General features: G+C 27.7%; 2 protein-coding genes across 3 annotated transcripts; both read left to right on the top strand.

Moving 5' to 3' along the window:
- The first annotated feature begins 9592 nt into the window (after positions 1–9592).
- LOC129972239 (gastrula zinc finger protein xLCGF3.1-like) lies at positions 9593–11471 on the top strand. Of its 2 annotated transcripts, XM_056086295.1 has the most exons (3): positions 9593–9674; positions 9770–10834; positions 11229–11471. In XM_056086295.1, the coding sequence occupies exon 2, from the start codon at positions 9781–9783 to the stop codon at positions 10786–10788; it is 1008 nt and encodes a 335-aa protein (XP_055942270.1). In that variant the 5' UTR covers positions 9593–9674; positions 9770–9780; the 3' UTR covers positions 10789–10834; positions 11229–11471. The 2 variants fall into 2 exon arrangements, with proteins under 2 accessions (XP_055942270.1, XP_055942269.1); XM_056086294.1 differs by lacking the exon at positions 9593–9674 and having other exon boundaries at positions 9681–10834.
- An 8485-nt stretch (positions 11472–19956) lies between these two features.
- Positions 19957–21457, top strand: LOC129972435 (gastrula zinc finger protein XlCGF7.1-like). Its single transcript, XM_056086572.1, has one exon. It carries the CDS (start codon positions 20280–20282, stop codon positions 21234–21236), a length of 957 nt encoding a protein of 318 aa, XP_055942547.1. The 5' UTR covers positions 19957–20279; the 3' UTR covers positions 21237–21457.
- The last annotated feature ends 1755 nt before the right edge of the window (positions 21458–23212 follow it).

The raw sequence follows: 23212 nt of genomic DNA, 5'->3' as shown, positions 1-23212 counted from the left end.
GTTAATTAATTTCGCCCGTTAGGGAGACATAAAAACAAAAACGTATACTATTTTGCTACGTTGGCGATCCCTGAACATATAGTGGAGACAATTTTAAAAATTTCTAGTAAATACCGAAAAACCGGTATTTAAACTTGTGAATACCGGTATTACAAAATTGTACAAATGGCTCAAAATACCGGTATTCGGTATCCCGGTATACCGGTATTGCAATCCCTATGTACGGAGTACGTCGGGAGGGTATTCTCCTGGTAGAGTCATCCAAGGCGTGAAGGCCATTCCATTATGCTCAGCTAAATGCAATGCAGGCATGAGGCTGTCTTCAGCCTTTGGTGTCTTTGGTTCCTTGACCTCTTGAAGCTGCATTTTAAGCCCTTTTATCATGCCTCGTCGATTAGGAGATAATGAGCACACTGTGAGGCTGTGCTACATTGTTTGAAGGCGTTCGGGCTCATAGACCTGGTTTGATGTTACTATCGACCAGGTGGGATAAACCAGAACAACACTTCCTTTTCAACTCAAGTTACAGTATAAAACTGATGTCAATGTTAACAAGAGAACTGAAAATTTAAAAAATTATTATATGAATAAAGTTCTGTTAAAATGACAAAAAGAAAGTGCAAAGCTATAGAAATGTTCTTATTCCTGTTCCAATTATATCTATGTAATCTTTAGGCTTCCTTTGTTCATTATGATATTTTTGTGTATTTCAGAAATTAGGCTGAAAGCTGAAATACTCAGATAAATAGGAAGGCGGGCGCCTAAAATTTGTATAGAATCAGGAGTAACAAGTTGCATTTTTTAAAATCATTTTATTATTATTTTTATGAAAATAAAAAAAAATCCTGTATAAAATTTTTTATAAAAATCATTAATCAATACCATGAACATTTTCTGCATATTACTAAAGTTTTTATACCAATAAAAAGAAGTATTAAATATGGCCATTTTACAGGATCGTCTGCAAATAGTTTGATTAAATCTGTTGATACAATTTTTTTTTGACCAGAAATTGGAGCCAACAACATTTATAATTTTTGTTTATACAAGATATAAAAAATTACCCTTTTTTAAAATTGGAAAATATTGTGCAATATTTTTACTGTTATGCAATTATTATTAACAAGCACAAGCTTTTTTTTAATCAACGGATTTGAACAATTTCCGTTCCATGGTGTTATAGCTGTTCAGGGAATGTCCAAAAACAAACTTCGTATAATTTTAAAAAGTAGGGATATTTTCTAGGTTTTTCACGTAAATTATCTTTTTTACTGTCACTTAATCAATAAATAAAAACGTTCTCTTACAAAAAAAAAAAACTTAAATAGATCAGGCCCGCTTCTAAGTAATCAGTTCATTTGTAAGTAATTTCTTGTAAGACTGAGATGTAAAAGTAAATTGAAAAGAAAAGTAAATGAAAGTAATTGAAATGAAAAGTAATTGAAAAGAAAGTAAAAGAAAAGCAAACCTATAAATTTTAAATTTTAAAAAATCGTCTCGTGGAATAAAAGAATTTTTTTTAAACAATTTTTATAGTTTTTGAAAGGATGTAAGGAGATTTCTGATTGAAAGAGTTCTTTGAAATAAAATCTGAAACTAACAAACTAAGCAATAATAGTATTGTTCGGTGTTGTGAAATGATTGTATGGTGGCGCCCCCTAAGTGAAACGAAAATAATTCTGTAACGCGAGAGTGGCTGTGTAGAGAAAGAGAGAGAGTGTGGAAAGCACGCGAATAAAATGGAATTGTTCTAAAGTCTCTGCCATCTGATTTGTGTTGTTAATTACATTAAATGTGTGCGTAGAACTGGCGAATTTACATGGTCCGTCGAGCTGGAGGTGGCTGGGACCGAAGAACAAAAATTTTGAAAATAGTGCATTGAAAATTAATTGAAAACGAAAGCGATAGTCTTGTGTTGTTCAGAGTTCAAGTTTGGGTTTCACGGAGATTCAGTTGTTATTGTTACTTGGTGAGAGGTTAGTTATTCAAATTTTATGATATTTATATTGTTATATCTAGTGTTTTAAGACGTAATTAATTTGTGTTTTATTAATTTCATTTGTGATTGAGTTAATTTTTGCGAAAATGAGTATTACTAAGTTTAAAAAAGAGGAGTTAAAATTACCTATACCTGATAATGCTAAAGTTCTAGATTTAAGAGAGTTAATACAGGAGAGTAAGATTTATAAAACAGATAAAGAATCGTATCAAACTATTGTTGACTGTGTACTTGAGGAAATAAACGAGAGAAAAGATAAACTTGAGCGGAGAAAATTAGAAAACGAAAATCGACTAGAATTTGAGAGAATTAAACTGTCCCAGTTAGAAAGGGAATTAGAAATTGCAAAATTGCGTGAACAATCTCGAGAGAGTGAGCCATCACAAAATGACTTTAAAACAATCGGTACAGAGTGTAATGTAGAGAGTTTGATTAAGAGTATTAAAACTCTAACTATTCCGATTCCTCAGAGAGCCGAGTCATTTAATTTATTTTTTCAGTCGATTGAGAAGGCATTTAAAACCAAAGATGTTCCCGAGAAATTAAAACCCGAAATTCTTTTAAATATCCTTGGAGAGAAAGCGTGTAATTTAATGGTTTATCTTCGAGAAGAAGATTTGAGTAATTATGATAAACTTAAAGCCATGGTGTTAAAGGAGTTTCAACCAACCCCCCAAGAATGTCTAAATCACTTTAAAAAGGCGCAAAGGTTACCCAATGAAATTTATGTGCAGTTCGCATCTAGATTGAGTGCAACCTTTGAATACTATTGTCAGTTACGGGAGGTAAAAGACTTAAAATCAATTTGTGAATTAATAGTGTCAGATAAAATAATCGAGACGTTGGATAGAGAATTAACTACTCATATTGGCGTAAAACAAGGAGAGACGTGGTTTAAACCACATGAGTTAGGCCGAGAATGCGATATTTTCATATTGTCGAAGGGAAAAATTAAAGGAGAACAAAGTTTAACACCTAATTATAAATCTAAATATGAACCGCGGCGTTATGATGTCAGTAATCAAAATAATAGTCGTGGGTCAAAAAATACTTCAAGTGTTTATCTGTCTTCCGTTAAAAATGCGAAATGCATTGTAAATAGTTGTAAAACAAAGGAATCCCACCCGTTGTATTTGTGTCCTGTGTTCAAATCTCTTAGCGTTGACGAAAGAATAGATATCGTGAAAACTAATTGCTTATGTTATAAATGTTTTTCCTCAAATTGTTTCGTTAAGAAGCCGTGTAGAGCTAAAAATTGTTTTTGTGGGAAACCGCACAATAGATTAATTCATTATCCCAAAAGAGATAACTCTTCCGCCCAGACACAAACAGCAACAGGAGCCAATGATTCGACGCCGTTGAATCCAAATGCACATGCTTACGTCAGGGAGGGTCAGAAAATATTGCCTTCCCCCAAATTGAGAGCGAGAGAAATGCATCAGTAGTGGCTACGAGTTTTTTGCAAAACAAAACAAAAAAAGTTTTATTGAGTACCGTGCAATGCTTAATACGAGACAGATACGGCGCGAGACATGAAGTTAGGTACCTCCTAGACCGAGGAAACGAGTCAAATTTTATAACGAAGGATTGTGCGGATAGATTGCAGTTGAGGAATGAGAAAATTAATGTACTTGTATCTTGTTTAAATGATTCATCAATGACTGTTAATGGGTGTGTTATGGCAACCATAAATAATCTTGATATGAGTTTTAAAAAAGAGCTTAATTTGCTAGTTGTCAAAAAAATAACCGATTTAATTCCGTCAAGAATGATTAATGTTTCAATTGATTTACCTAACGATATTGAGTTGGCAGACTACAAATTTAATATTCCTGGAAAAATTGATGTTTTATTAGGCGCGGAAATATTTTATGAATTGCTTAGGCCAGGTCAGATTTATACAGGAGATTCTCAACTACTTTTGCAAAATACAGTGTTCGTATATGTCGCTAGCGGAAGTGTAGATGAGGAGGCCGCATTATGAAAAAAGAATGGATTAAAAAAAAAACTTATTTGAGTGTTAAAAGACAAAAATGAAAGTCTTAGCAAGTATGAAAGTTACCTAAAATGACTTATGGTGCAGCTAAAATGTTCAAAGCCTCTTTTTAAAATTTTGAAATAATGAAGGCTTTTTTTGTGAGCAAGACCAATTAATAAACATTAATGATTCCGACGAAGAGAAATATATTGAAGAAAGCCCTTCCATAAAAATCAAAATGAGTCAAGCATTTGATATTTTGAACATCGGTAAATAAGTTTTAAAAATTAGTACAAGTACAAACTTTATACGAGTGAACTATTAAGGAATAAATGTTAACAAATAACAATTAAGGAATTTTTATCTGTTATTTTTGAAATAAATTATCGATATTCGTGAAGAGTTATTTCCCCCCTTTCTTTTGATCTGATATAAATATAGTTTATTTTACCCAATTCATTTATTGCTATCAACCAATTAATATTATAAAAAATTTAAGTCCCGACGTATGTAATGAGAAAATGCTTAAAAAATTAAGCACATTTAAGTACTTTTTAAGCACTTTACCTCAAAAAATTAAGCACCTTTTTACATTCATGCATACGCGAGCCTGCTTATTTTCTAAATATAGGATATTTTCTATTTTATAATAAAGTTTTGTTTTTATTGAAATTTTTTAAATTAATTTTAAATGCGTATTTTTGAAATTTTAAGTTATAGCTGCAATAACATAATAATATTTATTTCTGCAATTCTGCAGAAGCGTCTATTGTAAAACATGGTTTTTACAAAAACAAAAAGTGATAATAGCTTTATCATTACCAAAAAATTTAATCACGATTTAATCAATCAGTTAAACTTTTTATTATTTTATAAGATTAACAATAAAAATCTGGCTTCTTTTTCGACATTTTTTTTTTTAAATTAACAAATTCCCAGTTAATTTGGATGGATACATCATTTCTGAATTCGCACTGACATTGATAGAAATGAATAGCATGACCAAACATTTTGTTTTTGATTTTTATATATGCTTCAACAAATGAAATTCGGATGTAAATCAATGATGGATGATTCTGACTTGAATCCGACTCCGAATCCAGAGTCGGAATTTCAGACTTCAATCACTGGACAAAAAATGTTAATAATTGATTTCATCAATATTATTGGATATTTTTTTATGATTTGTGCTACTTTGAAACAAATATTTCATTCCTTTTGAGAAAAATGGCAGAATACGCATCAAGGAAGATTCTTTTTAATTAGATTTGTAAAATAATTTCATTGGTGTGGTACGGAAATTTCGAGAGGAGTGCCGACTCAGTTGTCGTCCTCATCACTTATCTGCAATTGAAAATCACGAGATCTGTCCCAAAATAGCCATCATGCTGGACGAATTTCAAAATAGGATATTAATCTAACTAAACTAACTCGGTAAATGGAAATATCTCAGGAACAGGTTATTACATTTCCTTAATAATCTAATTAAATGATGACTTCTACTTCGAACATTTGTTACCGCATTCCTTGAAATCAAAATTTATAGAATTTTCCCCTTGAATAGTTTGATTTTCTTGTGTTGTTTATAGATTTTATCTTTTAGCATCGAATTGTAACGTCTACGGATGACTTAATTTTGATCATAATTTTAAAAATTTAAACATCTGCTCCTCATTGATTGTAACATTGTTTAGAGGGTTAACTTATGGAATAAGATATAACCACTTAAATTTCTTATAATTTTGTTTAGGTTTTTGTTTATACTTAATAAGTAAAATTTTTATGGATATATATATTTTTTAATAATGTGCTTTAATAATGTGCTTTTTTTTTTTTAATAAAATGCTTTTTTAAAAATCATTTGGCACAGTCTGAAATTTTTTTGTGCAGCTACGAGATTTTAAAATTATTTAATAAAACTTCTATTCTCATTAAGGAACATAAAGCTGCAGGCTATAAGAGAATTATGCGTATTATAATATTTCATATAAACATGATTTTTATATTACATTATACTAGCCGCATCACCCGTGGCCCCATCATCATTAATTCGTTTTATTTGTTTAAAAATAAAACATATAAAAATATCCTCCGCTAAATAAAACATATTCTCCATTTAACAGCTTATGATATTCTTATAATCAATATTTTAAGATTCTCAAACGTAGTAATTGATTTATTACTACTCAAAAGCCTTAGGATGCACGGCAGCCTTAGTTTTGCCATATGGAACATAAGAATCCAATTTAAGACTTGACAAACTTACTAAGTTTAACAATATGTTATTTTATGAACTCAACCTGAAAAAAAAAACAATAAAAGAGAGAGATGATAAATTCTGACTTCAGGGATTGATCGCGGAGTATTTGAACTCGGAGCTCTTAACCTCCGGTCCTAATAATGTTGAAAGGAAAAAACAGAACATGTGCAGTTACATGGAAGATTTTGACTGTAGGGATAAATAAAAACTTCAAAATACCTAATAAAAAGTGAAGATTTGTAGATGCGAGGAGAATAAAATAAATTTTAAAAAGTAGAGAGGCTGAATGGAGAAAAATTTATTTAATAGAAATTCCGCAAAAGTAGTTCTAGGATGATTCCATGCCTGGCAAGGAGAGATGATACGTTAACTGAACGCGTTACAATTTTTTTATTCAAAAGGTAAAAACATGACTCAAAAATAGGTCAAATAGTTGAAGAATTTGCAATAATTTTAGAAGACAGTTTGATTTCTGCATGTGCATGTTTTTGCTTTTATTCGATGTATTAAAAATTTGGAAAGCAATTTAATATCTACATTATCAGAAATGCGTGCTTGAAATGCGTGATTATAGAGTAAACTAGTTTTAACATTTCTATATCACGCATAAATTTTATTTAAATTAACTTTGAAAACTGATTAAAAATTAGAGAAAGTTCGCATGACGGTAGAACTGATTTCACTATGAAGCTATTTTTTTTAAATTTTAAGTTGGTACAAACATATTTTTTTTATGTGGCGATTCATTCAAAAATAGAAAGTTTAGAAATGGAAATTTAAAATGGTAAAATGGAAAAATGGAAATTTATTCAATACTGAAAAATTATCATATGCAAATATTTGTCTAATATTACATTCTCCAATAATCAAAAAAATGGATAAAAAGTTATGGTCGCAATTAAATAATTTCATTCCAAATAAATTTGCTTGAGTTATCAAACTGCGTACTTCTTAGCTCTTGATTTTCAATTTATAAGGTTTATTGAACTCTTTACAGAGAGTAATTTCAATAAAAATAATAAAGTAAGAACTATAAATATAATAGTAGGATTAAAATAATAACTATTCTGCCAAAAAAATAAATTAGTAATAATTCTTTGAGAATGATTTTCATAACACTTCTCATAAATAACATTTTTAAGAATTTGAAGGTCTTCATTTAGACGCTACAGCATTTTATTAAAATTCTGAGATCCTCTGTTTCTATCTCTATCTCTTCTAGTAATAAATGATTTTTGTGTCTTTTGACGACAATCTACAGGCCAGGCTGTTTGAGATACAACTATTTAACTTGGCATGTATGATTTTTTTGTATGACTTGGAAGATATGATAGGGAGATTTTTTTTTAAATTTTTTGATTAATTAACTAAAAATAAGAAACATTTTGACATTTTTCCACTATAACCCCTGAAAATTTTTTAATACAATGATAATTTTTACATTAACATAAAAAAATAATGTTAAAATTCAAAACATTATCTTATAAATGATATGATTTCTTTCTATTCTAAATCCATTTTTAAAAATCTTAAGTAGTCTTTGTAGCATTAAATTTCATTGTTGAAGTGAAATTCAAATCGTTTTCATTGTTGCTTTTAATATTTCATTATCTCCCGCATTGTTTCTGAACAAAATAGGAGGATTTCGTTTCTTTTTCAATGTTAAGAAGTTTCCATTATGAAATGTGGTTTTAATAAAATTTTGCTTTCTTACAATTATGGTTTTAACTTCAGAATCAAATAATGACAATATTCCTATCATATAACTGAATGTATAAACTCATGGGTAGAAAATTAAGGAAACGCATAGCACAATGAATTGAGCGATGCAAGGTTTCTAAAATAGTATGAGTTATATAAATGTATAGAAGTTTTTTCCTGAGGAAGCATGGAAAAACATGAGTACAAATATATATATATATATATATATATATATAAAAGAGAAGGAATTGCTGGTTATTTCAATATCAAATAGTTTCATTTGTAATTTATATATAATCGGAGGAAATCATTAATAATTAATTACCTAGATAGTAAAATATTGAGTTAATATTCATAAAACTTTTAATCCTATACTTTTAAATAATAAAGTACACTTAAATAAAAATTTATCTTAAATAATAAATAAAAGTTAATCAGTTTAAATATACTAAAGGAAAATCCTTATTTTGACAGAATTTAATTCACCCGATCTGTTAATAGGAATTCAATAAAATAACAGTTTACTGTGTAAGATGTCTTTTTCTAATCAAATCTATTTTCGATTTTTTTTTTTTTTTCCTTCTTAAAAAAACCCTGTGTTAGAAAATGAATTGTGGATTGAAAATGGAACTTGAAACATCTTATCGACTCTATCAAATCAGGGCGTGTACAAGGAATCTTTTTTTCACACCATTTAACGCAGGAAATTGGGTTACAAACATCCCCCCCCCCGTCTTCTTCCATTGAGAGGGAGAATTTGCCATCTTTCTTTCCCAATGGATACCCTAAGGTTTAATCAATCAATGCCATTCATTATTTGGCAGGAAAATAGTAGAAAACCAGCTTCTCGTGAACAGAAGAACAGATCAGCATGAGACCACCAAATTGGTGGTTGTATATTTACGCCTACATTAGATTTGGAAAAAATTTGAATTAAATACCATTTTTTTTATTTAAAAGAAAAAAATTATGGAGAAAATATTAGATTTTGTTTTTTAGAAGAGTCTTCTGAAAATTCTATTTCCCAACTTCTTCAAAAAAATGAGAATTTCTCAATTTGGTCAATTTATTATTATTTTTTTTTTCTGAATCGGAAGAAAGTATTTTAAATACTATGTGATGTCCTCATACAACAACAGAAGTGGAATAAGAGAAAAAGTTATAAATTTATTAATCGTACAGTGTATTTTCAGTACTTTTTATTATTTTTTAGATAAATTATACTCTGTATTATCTTCTGTTAAGGATCTTTCCAAAATCTATAGATGCAAGTGGAATGAAAAGATATTTCATGATTTTTCAATACAAAATTATAAATGATTTACTTAAAAAAAAAGAAAAGAAAAAAAAAAAGAAATTTCTAAATTTAGATATTTTTTATGAAATATTTCTTTAGTTTCATTGATAATAATGCCTATACCAACAAATATTTTTATATTTGCCATATATTATTTCTTGTCCTTAGATTTTTTCAAGCAATTCTTATTGCCACCTAGGCCGAGCAAGAAGCGAAAAACACGTCAAAGGTAAAATTCCGATAGATTGTCCGTATATAGATGTACGGTATTGTATACATCCAAAACAAATGCATGTATTAGTACGCCTTAAAAAATGCGTTACTGCGCATACTACATAACGCAGGGTTTACCAGAGAGAGCTGTGCGGTTATTACCAGTAACCGGTTTGGCGATACAACAGGTAAACAAATTGGCAATATCCGGACCTTTCACGGTAAAGTAAGTACCCCCATGTTTGAAATAATTTATGTCGTCAGGCGGCAAAATTTAAGTGTAATATTCGTATAAAATAGAGTTGTACTTTTATTTTTCAGAAGGAAAAGAAATGGATTGCTTAGAAAACAAACGTTTTTTATGTGATATTTGCAATTCTGGATTCAGTCAGAAGAGTAATTTATACGCTCATCGCCGCACTCATACTGGTGAAAGACTTTACATATGTCCGGATTGTGGAAAATCATACGCCAAACGATCTACCCTCAATCTCCATTGTTTGACTCATCTTGAGGTAAAACCTCATCCCTGTGATTTGTGCCCTAAAAGATTTAGTCTGAGAACTCAGCTCAAGCGACATTATACAACTCATTTTAAAACTAAGCCTTTCAGTTGTGATATTTGTAACAAAAGTTTTAGTGACAAGTGTGAGCTTGCTAATCATATATTGATTCACACAGGAGAATCTCCTTATACTTGCGAGTTCTGTAATAAAGCTTTTGATAGGTATTCCAGATTAGAGACCCATATTTTATCTCATACTGGAGAGAGAGCATTTGTCTGTGAACTATGCCAAAAGAGATTTATTCATAAATCTCAATTACAGTATCATTACAGAACTCATACTGGAGAAAAACCATATATTTGTGAACTGTGTAACAAAGGCTTTATGCAGAATTCTGCTTTAAAAGTTCATTATTTAACACATACTGGGCTAAAACCATTTCAATGTGAATTTTGTAATAAATGGTTTCGGACTAAATCCGATCTTAATAAGCATGCTTATACTCATGGCGGAGAAAAACCTTTCAAGTGTGAAGTCTGTTTAAAAAGTTTTATACAGAAAGGAGCACTTGAGATACACAATTTTATCCACACTGGAGAAAGGCCACATATTTGTGAATTTTGTAAAGTTGGTTTCCGAGCCAAAGCCCATCTCAGGAAACATTATAAAACTCATAAGAGATATAGAATTCAGCAAGAGAAACAAAATTTGATGCAGACAGAAATATTTACAAAAACAGAGGTAGAGAAACATATAGTTGTCTTAAATGACTTAGAAACAGAAAAAAATTCGCAAGTTCTACGTGAAAAAAAGAATTACGCAAAATCATGTTGAAATTACAGATTGAACTGAATGAGAATTTATATACTTATGATAGGAGGTAATGCATAAACATTATACTCATTTGCTTAAATTAGTGCTTGTTAACATTTTTTTTTAAATATATTTATTAATACTGATTATAATTTATTATAAAGCAAACTTGAATGCATTAAAATTTATTTAAATGTAAATCTGCTTAGCAATGATTTTTGTTTTTATCATAGTTCAAAATCTGAAATTTACAATTTTTGTCATTACTTTATATTTTGGAAACATATAAAATTAATTTTTGTTAAAAATATTTATATGTTTAAAATTATTGATTGCAATCTTAGATTATATGCTTATTGTAATTTCTAATCTGTTTATTGTTTTAATACATCTTCTAAAAGTAATGTATATATTATTTATTTTCTACTTAGCTTTGAAATTTTTTAAAAATTTTATTTCAGAATATAATGCAGTTGCCAGATTTTTTTTTTTTTTTGTGTGTGTGTGTGGTAATTCTGAGTTCTCTTCAAGATGAAAGCCAATCGAGATGAAGTTTTAGCCAGTTCTAACTTTCTGAGTAATGGCATGGTGTCCTTTGCTTATACGCAATGTATTTGATACCATATCTGAATATCAAAATATTGCTGGAGAATTTATCACTTCTTTATACTCTCTTTTTCATTTGAAATAAATGCTAATGATTATTTTCTTTGTTTCATTTATTCTAACTTTTTTCATTATTTATACATATAAAATTGCAAAAAAAAAAAAAACCTACATTGCATGAGTTATATAATGATAATGATAAAAAATTCTCCATACCTTTAAATCAATTGTTCAAGAAATGGAATAATAATATCAAACATAGCAACTTGCCATTTTTAGGAAATACTGAGCATGCTTACTGTTACTTTTGAAATCATGTTCTCATAAATGCGTAAGGATGTCTATTTAAACAGTTCAGCCACCATTTGGCTTGGTCCTTTATATAATTTGAATGAAAAAGGCAAAAATTACTATTAAATTTAGAATATTATATATATCTTTCAATATTGAGATTTGTTTTATTTCATGTTTGTGCAAATTCTTTTCTGAGTTAAGATTGCCAAATTTTATAGTTTTGAATTTATTTCTGCATGAATACAGACAATTATTACAATTAAGATTAATAATTTTACATATGAATAAATAATATGGAAATAAAATTTTTGATGATGCAAATTAGTGAAGTAAGTTTTAACAGAAAAGTTATATTCACTTTAAAATGTCAAATTTATCATTTATGAATTATTTTGTGTTTTTGTATTAGTGATTGCTTTCATGCAAAACTTAAAAGCAATAGCAGTTTTCTCTAAAAGAAAAACTACACATTTCTTCTCCCCAAATTACTATTATGATTTTTTTGGAAAAGAAGGAAATTCCTTTCATGGATAATTTTTAATATAAACAAATAAGCTTTCACTTTTTGACATGATTCATATATTTATTTATTCAATACTGAAATTACAAGTAATAGTAACTTAAATTACTATTATTTTGATTGAATAATAAATAATAATTACTATTATTATTCATTATTTTGAGAAGAATCTGAAATTTTTAACTTGTGTGGAATTTACTTTCAGTAAATAAAATTCCAATAATCTAAATTAAATAAAAAAATAAATAAATTTGAATAAAATGAAATTTAGATGATTGATTTGGAGTTAAAAATTAATAAAAGTTAGACATAGAAAAAATTTTAATTCATGAAATTAAGATTAGGAAACTTAAATAACAGAAAATTATAAGTGCCATAATATTTATGTAAAAAAGAAATCAGTTATTTATTATATATGAAAATTCGATTCATGGATAATTTTTAATTGAAATGAATAAGCTTTCATCTTTTTGACATGATCTATATTTTTTTTATTCAATACTCAAATTAGAAGTATTTGTAATTAAAATTTCTATTACATTGATACATTGATAAATAAAATTACTATTATTATCATTATTTTGAGAAGCATCTGAAATTTTTGATTTCTGTGGAATTTACTTTTAATACAATTAAACTACTATAATTTAAGTTAAATAAAAATAAGATAAGATAAATTTGAATAAAAGGATATTTAGATGATTGAGTTGTAGTTAAAAATTAAATGAAGAAAGATAAATTGAGAAAAAACAATTTTAATTCATGAAATTAAAATTAGGGAAGTTAAACAACAAAAAATTGTTAGTTCCATAATATTTATGTAAAAAGAAATCAGGTATATGTGAAAATTAATTGTACACATACTTAAGCATTTGTATAGTTTTTCTCCCCTTAAATTTGATTGAAAGTTATTAAATATCAGCTTCTACAATTTATAATGTCTGTTGAAAATATATCAGGCTATTTTTTATCATCTTCTCATACATGAAGTAAAGATGATGATGTCGTCATGAATTACCATTGCAAACTAATCATAATTACTTTGTTTTCAACAATATAATTTCTCTAATTTAAACATTATAATACTATATTCATGAAAATAAATAGTGAATGTATTTAAACATTATTGCTTAACAAGTAATAATGTGCAATAGAGTGGAGAAATTAAATTTATTACAACCAATAATGAATGTGATGACCTCCACCCCCACCCCCTTCCTTGCACCATGTGATGAAGATAAATGGTCTTTAACGTGCACAAATGCATTATGCATATATGGAAAAAAAATTATCTTCCAATGTTTTATTAACATGCTAACAAAAGCTCAAATTATTCGATTGACTCTCACAAAAAACTTGACCTAGGAAAATGTAATTCTTAATATGTGTCTATGAAATAAAATTAAATATGAAGTATGATATTTTTTAGAAGAACAAATGCAAGAAAAGGGTTTCTGTAACTTTAAATACCTTTTATTTATTCAATAGTTATAGTCAGCTCAATAGGTTTGGAGTTTTCTTTGACCTGTTAATGTTTATGATTGCAATATAAACATTTACTGATATATATATAAACTGAGATTTAATGATTTGAAATGTAAATGTTAATTTTTATTAATAAAAATGCTTTTTAATATTTTTATTTGTTGAAAAAATTTGTAAATCATATGATCTTATGATGATGTTTTAGAACTCTAAATTATTAATGTCTAATCAGAATTTGACGTTTGTAAAATTTAACACATCTAAATAAAGCATAAATGTCAAAAGCTGTGATTTTGTTCATCAAAATTCATTATAGAAATATAGCCAATAACAAAATCATGTTAGAATTTAAAATTATTAACTTCGTTATTTATTAGACGTCTTTGCTGATATGGCTGGTTTGTCAGGATATTGGTTGTATTTAATTTCAATTATGTCCCATATTTGACCCTGTAGGTCAAATGATGTGGCTTGTAGAGAGTCAATGCACATACATTCATCTTTATTATTATTATCACAATAGAAGTTATCCTATAAAAAAAGGGATCAAAAGTGATACATTTTGTGCATCATCCTCTTCTGAAAGTAAAATAATTTTATTTAATTTTAATAGTATTTAAATACATAATATATTAAATGAAAGAAATATTTTCCTTACATCAAACAATACTTTATTGCATATTATAATAAAACCAGTTAAAAAAAAGCAATGTATTTTTATGATTATTAGAGATGATTTTTTTATTTCAAATCTAAAAAATACCTTAATTAAAGATTTATATAAACCACATGTTTTGTTACCTGAAGTATACAAGAAAAATTAACAAAAAATCATTAATCCTCTTCAAATTATGTTAACCATTATTAACCATATGTTAACCAAATATTAAAAATGACATCTCTTTATTAAAAAATTTCTTTACTTTTAATATTTGCTTATTTCTGTATAATGTAATGAAATCTATATGTGCTGCACTAATCTAAATGGTATGACATGAAATAAGAAAGGTGAAATATAAGAGAAAATTTCTGCATTCATGCTAACAAATAACAGAAATGTGACTTTAGAAAATATATTCTTAATAAACACATCTATAGATAATTGTGTTGTAAAAATGTTTATATTAATAATGTACAATTTTAATAAAATCACTAAGAATGTAGACTACATATATATTTATATACTCATTACTTTATACTTTCTTTCAACACTCAGGATGAGAAACCGCGTTTACTAATATAGAACATTATTATTATTATTAATAATTTTTGTGTATGGCAAAAGCAGTGGTAGTGATAATAATGAGAATAATCTTATTTGCATTCTATACTTATATTTTTTGATAAGAATTTTCAGAAGTATTCAAGTATGCATTTACCATACAAGTTTGTAAATTCTGCTACTGAATGGTTTTAAAAATTCGAGGGAGAAAATGTTAACAAATTATTCATTTTTAAGCTATCACATATCTTATTCCTCAAACAACAGTCTGAGCCATAGTAAATATGTTAATGGTCTAGTAGCCATAACAGTATATAATAAAATTATAAATAAAACATTTTTACTGTAATTTTTAAAATTCTTAATTAAACTCTTTAACAGATCAAGTTCAGTAGAAATTGCATAGTATCAAAAATATACAGCAGGGAAAACATTTTAAGGCTGAGAGTTGTATATGGAACAAGTGTCAGGATTTAAAATCCTTGGAATAAGTTTTATTCATTTCTCGAAATTTTCTCCATAGATATAGAATGTATATTTCTCAGACAGGTTTGAAAATTGAGTTATAAAATTATTTCCCTGTTTTGAAGTATTTATATATATGAGCAATTATTTTCACTTGAAATAAGTTCTCTGTCAGATCCAGAATTACTGATATTCATCTTGTGTCATTTTAAAATTAATACTAATGACAACTTATTTCCTCTAATAGAAATGAGGGTTGCTGAAGATGCCTGGTGCAAAGAAGGAAGCATTGTTATAAGTTTGCCTTCCTTCTTTTTTTATGACATTTTTGAAATAGACCAACATTTCCAAAAAGAAAAATATTTTTTTTTAAATTGTCTCCTATATAAACTTTGTTTATTTTGGTCTAACGTATGAGTTTGATATCTTTGCTATAAAGAATGAGAAGAATTTATGAAAAAGTTAATCATTTTAAAATGCAATTGAAACAAGATTTTTTATAAATATTTAAAAAAAAAATTATTGAATCCATGAGTCAAGAATCTTTTTAATTAAATAAATATTGGTTTGATGATACCTATAATTTGATGTCACCTAATTGGTACTGATAATTTGATGTCACCTAATTACGTATTTCATTGTTTTTTATTATGTTAAAATTTTTGTGTTAATTTTAAGTTAAAATTTTTCAATGTTGATTACAAAGAGATATTTAAAGCAGATTGTAAGTAAAACTGGTAATGCAGAATATCATATGTGCATATATATTGTAAATAAAGTATAAGCATGTAATTTAAACACATCAAATATTTTAATAAATCTAATCCTGAAGTTATGATTAGGATAGTTGTGAAAGGATTAAACTACAGAATTGTGTTAAAATGCTTTTTTTATGCAAAATAAAATTTCCTATGTATGAAGTCTACAATGGATTAAGAATTTCAGAAAATAACTTTAATTTAAAAATTATCTTTATATAAGATTTTAAAACATGGATCACATAGTAAAATTAATTATTACTGAATATCTATTACTTAATTTAAGCAAAAAAAAATTAATTTATAACTCAAGAACTCCTGGAAATTTTGGCATGGAATTTGTCACTCACATACATATAAAGACATATTGAGCCAAACATTTTGAAAAATCTCACTTTTCGTAATGGAAAAATTTCCTGATACTAACACCATGTTAATGAACTTAATTAATTACTTTTTTGACATATATAAATTGTTCTCGTGAGTAATTTCAACGACTCCAAAAAGTCATAAACATCACAAAAGCTCAGATTTTTTTTTTTTTTTTTGCAGAGCCCTGTATATGAGAGTAATGAAAAACCGTATATGCATTTTTGGAGATAATTACTTCTAACGATTGAAACCAGAATTCGAACTATAACAGGTAAAAGAAAGGATTACAATTTTAGTGATAAAATAAACTACCAAATATAATTTATTTAAATTGATGCGACTTAACTTATTGCATTTATATGTATATTAAAGTAGGGACAGCTAGTTAATTCCCTGATGGTTCGGAATATGATATTTTAGGTGCTAAATCTTTGTATCACATTTTATCCATCTAGCTCTTTTATGTTTTGGAATTATCGTGTTCACCTGTATCTTTCAGTGAAATCAATTTTATTTCCAGACAATTCTTTGATTTTTCAACATTTTAATGTTACAGTAATACTATTTATTGTTTCAATCATTTTTATTTATTTTCAGGCGCTTAGTGCCTATATTAAATACATTTAATTTCGTACATATTCACTGCTATTTATTTTAATTAGGGGAACATTTCCAAAATAATAACTAATTAAGTTTAATACATTGTCATGCACCGACTTTTTGAATTAGAAGTACGAATATTCTTTAAATTCTCTAAGCACTGCTTGTGACAACTCTTTAAAATACTTTGCTGGTTACATTCTCTCACATCTTCTTTCATCCATTCAGCTCTATTTTTATAAAGTTGGTGGAAAAAAGGACGGAAGAGCTGATTTTTTTTTATTTCATTGCTTAATAAACAAAATTTGTCTACGCCTTCCGGTTTAAGGGATGAAATTTTTTAAAACCAAAAATGAAAAAATTAAGAACATTCGCATCTTTGCAAATTTAATCTTCATAACCTGTCAAATGGAAAGCGAAATTTTTTTCTGAAGAGACAAATATTTGCATAAAAGTCAATTTAAAGTCTTATCGGTAGTTTTCAAATTTTTTCTAATTTCCACATCATATCAATGGAGATATTTTATTGTAATTCGAAGAATTTTATCGATCTTCACTCTAACAGAAGTAGTCTCCCTGAAACTTTTTCATATACTCTCTAACAATGACGTTATCGTCTCTCCTCCTACCACAAAAATGGACCTCAATAAAGGTCATATACATCACGAATGTCCAAATTTTCATTTTCAGAGCCGTAATGAGAGTATTGTACTTAATATAGCTCCGCAAACTGCGTATGTATTTTAGGAACGGTTTCTTCTACCGATTGAAATCCGAATCCCAAATATAACAGAAAAACAGGATTGCAATTTTAGTAACAAAATTACCTACCAAATTTCATTTATTTAAATTATTTTAAATTATCGCATTTAGATATTATTTAAAATATGATATTGGATTATATTTTAGGTGTTTTCTATAAAATCTTATTATCTATCTCCCTACGCTTTGTACTTATCGTGTTCACTTATACTCAAATAGCCATACAGACTTCCCGAGAATGCATTTTGTTCAAAATTTGATAAAAATCTTCAAATTTAGTATAAAAACTATGCACCAAATTTTGTACATGTAGATAGTATATAGAATTATAATTTTCAAAAAAATAAATTAATTGACAAAATTAAATTAGAAAAAAAAAATTGAAAGTCAAGATTTTGATTAGTGTCTACGTTTCAGATCTTCCCGAGTTCGAAAACATGTTTTTAGAACATGATAACTGAAAAATGATTTGAGCTACATGTACAAAATTTACTGCATGGTTTTTATACTACAGGTGATGATTTCTATTCAAATTTTGAACGAAATCCATTCTCAGGAAGTCTGTATCGCTATTTGAGTAAAGGTGAACACGATAAGAAAAAAAAAAAAAAAAAAAGCGCAAAGAGTTAGATAATAAGGTTTAATACAAAGCACCTACAATATAATTCTTTGTACATCACAAACATGAACAAAATCCTACGAAATCAGGTTTTAAACACTAGCACTAAACAAATAACCAGCATTAAAAAAAAACAATAAACTTTTTATTTATTTATTACTTTTTCATATACGAAATATAGAGTAAGTATTACAATCTTAAAATAATTTGACTCGAGATTTTGACTAATCTCTCCGTTTTAGACATCAATAAGTACAAAAGAAAAAAAATGGTATAAAGTTTCTCTGTCTATTTGTCTATCCTGAAACGGGATAACTCAATAGCGCTTTAAGCTCGACAAATGAAATTTGGTTCATGATATTTATACCAAATTTTTCTTCTACCAAATTTTGATTGAAATCAATTCAGATGCACTTGATTTGTCCGACTGTGCGAATATAAATTAATATAATAAAAGGAAGAGAACTAAATGGATAAAATTTGGTGCATAGATTTAAAACTTTATGTATAGATATCTATCACATTCGGAACCAAATCAGTCAAGGGGTTGACCGTCTGTTGTTCTGTATGTTAGAAATATAGTTTTCACAAGCATGTAAACTCTATTTGCTCTATGACTGTGACTGCAACTGTAGTTTTGTATCAGATTTTGCTTTCAATGGATTGGGGGAAAAACTCATCTAAAACACAAATTCGATTTTCGGCTTCTACTAACCGCATGCTAGGGGATAATCTTTTCGAAAAACCGTCGAAAATCACGTGATAGATTCAGTAAAAATACGAAATTTACGCCAAAGTATTTTTTATAACCGTTGCTTGCGAATGTTATAATAAAGATATACGACTTCATTCAAGATCCTCAATTTTATGTGGGAATAGGAAAAGGGATAACACCTTTATTAGGGCATAACGATGAACTTTTGGGAAGCTCAATCCAGCTGGCTTATTTAATTTCAAAATAAGATTTAATTTAAAAGAATATTTTTTACTAAACAGAACTCTGTCTAAATAGTTTACTAGTATTCTTAATAAATAGTTTACTATAATACTCATATTATGTTGCAAACTTTCCGTACTTTTACCTTTACTTTAAAAGTACTTAAGAAGTGACCTTTTCCCACTTTCTATAAAAAATAATATATACAAACTCTCAATCCTTACGCATGCGTTGAAAAGAGGTAAACTTCGTCACTTTTACGTATTATACGATCCCTCAAGCATAGCTCCCGCCTCCTGCAAGATGATTGACACGGTATATTTTGTCACCCTGTCTGAGTAGATTTCAAACGGGTTCCGGTTCTTTCCTCAACAGCTGAATTGAAACGAAAGATACAAAACCTTAAAGTGAGCGGGTACAACCAATCACTTTTTAGAGGCTATCCTTGTTTTAGGACCAGAAAGCAACAGAATGTATCGAATCATAACAATGTTGTTAAACAAATTATTAGCTTTTTTATGGTGAAAATGAAATTGTATGTTAAGAAATTTAAAAACTATAATTATTTTTCTGATATTTTTAATAGTGAACAAATCGATATTGCTCTGGAAGAAAATTATCCTCTCAATCAATCAATCACTTGTTTTGTTAAAATATTAAGCAAAACAAAACGATATTTGAATTAATGATACTAAGCATTGTAATGTTCAGTGATATATTCTTAATATATTTTCCAGAAGTTTTCTTTTTTTGTTGTTGTTGTATGTCTGAGTACAACGTTTGAAATAATATATGTCGTCAGATGGAAAATTTAAACGTGATATCCGTATAAAATAGTAATGTTCTTTTATATTTGAAAAAAAAAAAAAAAAATGGTTTCCTTAGAAAGCAAACGTTTTTTATGCGATATTTGCAATTCTGCATTCAGTCAGAAGAGTAATTTATACACTCATCGCCGTACTCATACTGGTGAAAGACCTTACGTATGTCCGGATTGTGGAAAATCATATGCCAAACGATCTACCCTCAATCTCCATCGTTTGACTCACCTTGAAGTAAAACCTCATCCCTGTGATTTGTGCCCCAAAAGATTTAGTCTGAGAACGCAGCTCAAGCGGCATTATACAACTCATTTTAAAACTAAGCCTTTCAATTGTGAGATTTGTAACAAAAGTTTTATCGAGAAGTGTGACCTTGCTAATCATGTATTGAGTCACACCGGTGAATCTCCTTATACCTGTGAGTCATGTAATAAAACTTTTATTAGACAATCCAAATTAGAGGCACATATTTTGTCTCATACTGGAGAGAGAGCATTTGTCTGTGAATTATGCCCAAAACGGTTTATTCGTAAATCTCACCTACAGTATCATCATAGAATTCATACTGGAGAAAAACCATATATTTGTGAACTGTGTAACAAAAGCTTTAGACAAAATTCTTCTTTAAAAGTTCATTATTTAACACATACCGGGCTAAAACCGTTTTGTTGTGAATTGTGTAATAAATGGTTTCGGACTAAATCTGATCTTAATAAGCATGCTTATATTCATGGTGGTGAAAAACCTTTCAAGTGCGAACTCTGTTTAAAAAGTTTTATACAGAAAGGAGCACTTGAGATACACAGTTTTATCCACACTGGAGAAAGGCCACATATTTGTGAATTTTGTAAAGTTGGTTTTCGAAGCAAAACCCATCTCAGGAAACATTATGAAACTCACATGAGAGATAGAATTCAGAAGGATAAACAAAAATCTTCACAAAATTTGATGCAGACAGAAATATTGACACAAACTGATATAGAGAAACATAAAATTGTCTTAATTTGAAGATAAATAAATAAATAAATTAAAAGGAAAAGATAATGGTAAATGCTTCATCTTGTGAAAAATAATACAAAATGTTTGATTATCTTTTTTGAGTTTTGTCTTTTAAATGTTGGTGCCTAATGTACACAAAAAAATTAAAAATAAGGCTAATTATTTTTTTTTGTCATTATTTTCCATTTTTATAACTTTCTGAGTAATGACATAGTATCCTTTGGCATTGAAGGTATCCTTTGCTTATAATATATTTGATATCATATCTAAATCACAAAGTATTGCTGAAGAGAATTTACGAGTTCATTTTCAACACTGTTTTTCATTTGAAATAAATGCTTGTGTTTATATTTTTTGTTGCAACCTTTTTCATTATTTACATAGATAATATTACAGAAAAAAAAATGCTACATTGCATGAGTTTTATAGTAATTACAATAAAACATTCTCCATATCTTTAAAGTCATTTGTCCAAGAAATGGAGAAATAATATCAAACACAGCAAGTTAACTTCCCAATTTCAGCAAGGAAATACAGAGTATGCTTATTGTTACTTTTGATATCGTGTTCTGATAAATGCATAAGGACAACTATCTAAATAGTGTTGAGCCACAATTTGGCTTGGTACTTCATATCATTTGGATGGAAAAAGCAAATTGGACTATTAAATTTAGATTTGCAGAAAATATATACCTTTCAATATTGATACTTGTTGGAAAAAATTCTTTTTTGAGTTAAGATTTCTAAATTTTATAATTTTGAATTTATTTCTGCAGTGATACAGACAATTATTATAACCAACATTAATCTATATACCAATAAATAATATAGATGTAAAATTTTTGATAATGCAAATTAGTGAAGTAAGTTTTAACAGAAACGTTATATTCTCTTTAAAATGCCAAATTTATCCTTTTGAAATTATTTTGTGTGTTTGTATTAGTGATTGCTTTCATGCAGAACTCAAAAGCAATTGCAGTTTTCTTTAAAAAAAACTACACATTTCCCCTCCCCTAAATTATTATTATGATTTTTTGGTAAAGAAGGAAATTCCTTTCACGGATAATTTTTAATATAAATGAATAAGCTTTCATTTTTGACATGATTTGTATACTTATTTATTCAATACTGAAATTACAAGTAATAGTAATTTAAATTACTATTATTTTGATTGAATAATAAATAATAATTACTATTATTCATTATTTTGAGAAGAATCTGAATTTTTTAATTTCTGTGGAATTTGCTTTCAGTACAATAAAACTCCAATAATCCAAATTAAATAAAAATCAAATCAAATTTGAATAAAAAGAAATTTAGATAATTGAGTTGGAGTTAAAAAAAATAAAAAAAAGTTAGACAGAGAAAAAATTTTAATTCATGAAACTAAGATTAAGAAACTTAAATAACAGAAAATTATTAGTGCCATAATATTTATGTAAAAAAGAAATCAGATATTATATATGAAAATTCATTGTACACATACTTAAGCATTTGTATAGTTCCCTCCTCCCTTAAAATGGACTAAAGGTTATTAAACATCAGCTTTTACAATTTACAATAGTATCTGTTGAAAATATATCGTACTATATTTTGTCTTCTTCTCATACATGAGGCAAAGATGATGGTGTTTTCATGAGTTTCCGTTACAAATCAATTATAATTACTTTCTTTTCAGCAGTATAATTTCTCTAATTAAATATTATAATACTATATTCATGAAAATTAGCAGTGTATGTATTTATACATTATTACTTAACAAGCAACAAAACATCTCAATCTTTCAAGCGGGTGTAGAAACTGAATTTATTACAACCAATAATGAATGTGATGATAACCCTCTCCTCGCAGCCTGTGATGAAGATAAATGGTCCTTGTGTCAAGATCTTTATCTTTAAGATATGATTATGAATTTTGCAATATTCATTATTAGTTGCAAAAAATTTAATCTTTGTTTTATAAAATTTGAAAAAATTGTGAAAGGT

Source organism: Argiope bruennichi, chromosome 6 (assembly GCF_947563725.1).
Source record: "Argiope bruennichi chromosome 6, qqArgBrue1.1, whole genome shotgun sequence".
Lineage (NCBI taxonomy): Eukaryota > Metazoa > Arthropoda > Arachnida > Araneae > Araneidae > Argiope > Argiope bruennichi.
This window is presented reverse-complemented; position numbering and strand designations above follow the sequence as displayed.

Excerpts from the sequence above, each read along its gene's own strand:
- LOC129972239 (XM_056086295.1), top strand. The coding sequence starts at position 9,781 with ATGGATTGCTTAGAAAACAAACGTTTTTTATGTGATATTTGCAATTCT.
- LOC129972435 (XM_056086572.1), top strand. The coding sequence starts at position 20,280 with ATGGTTTCCTTAGAAAGCAAACGTTTTTTATGCGATATTTGCAATTCT.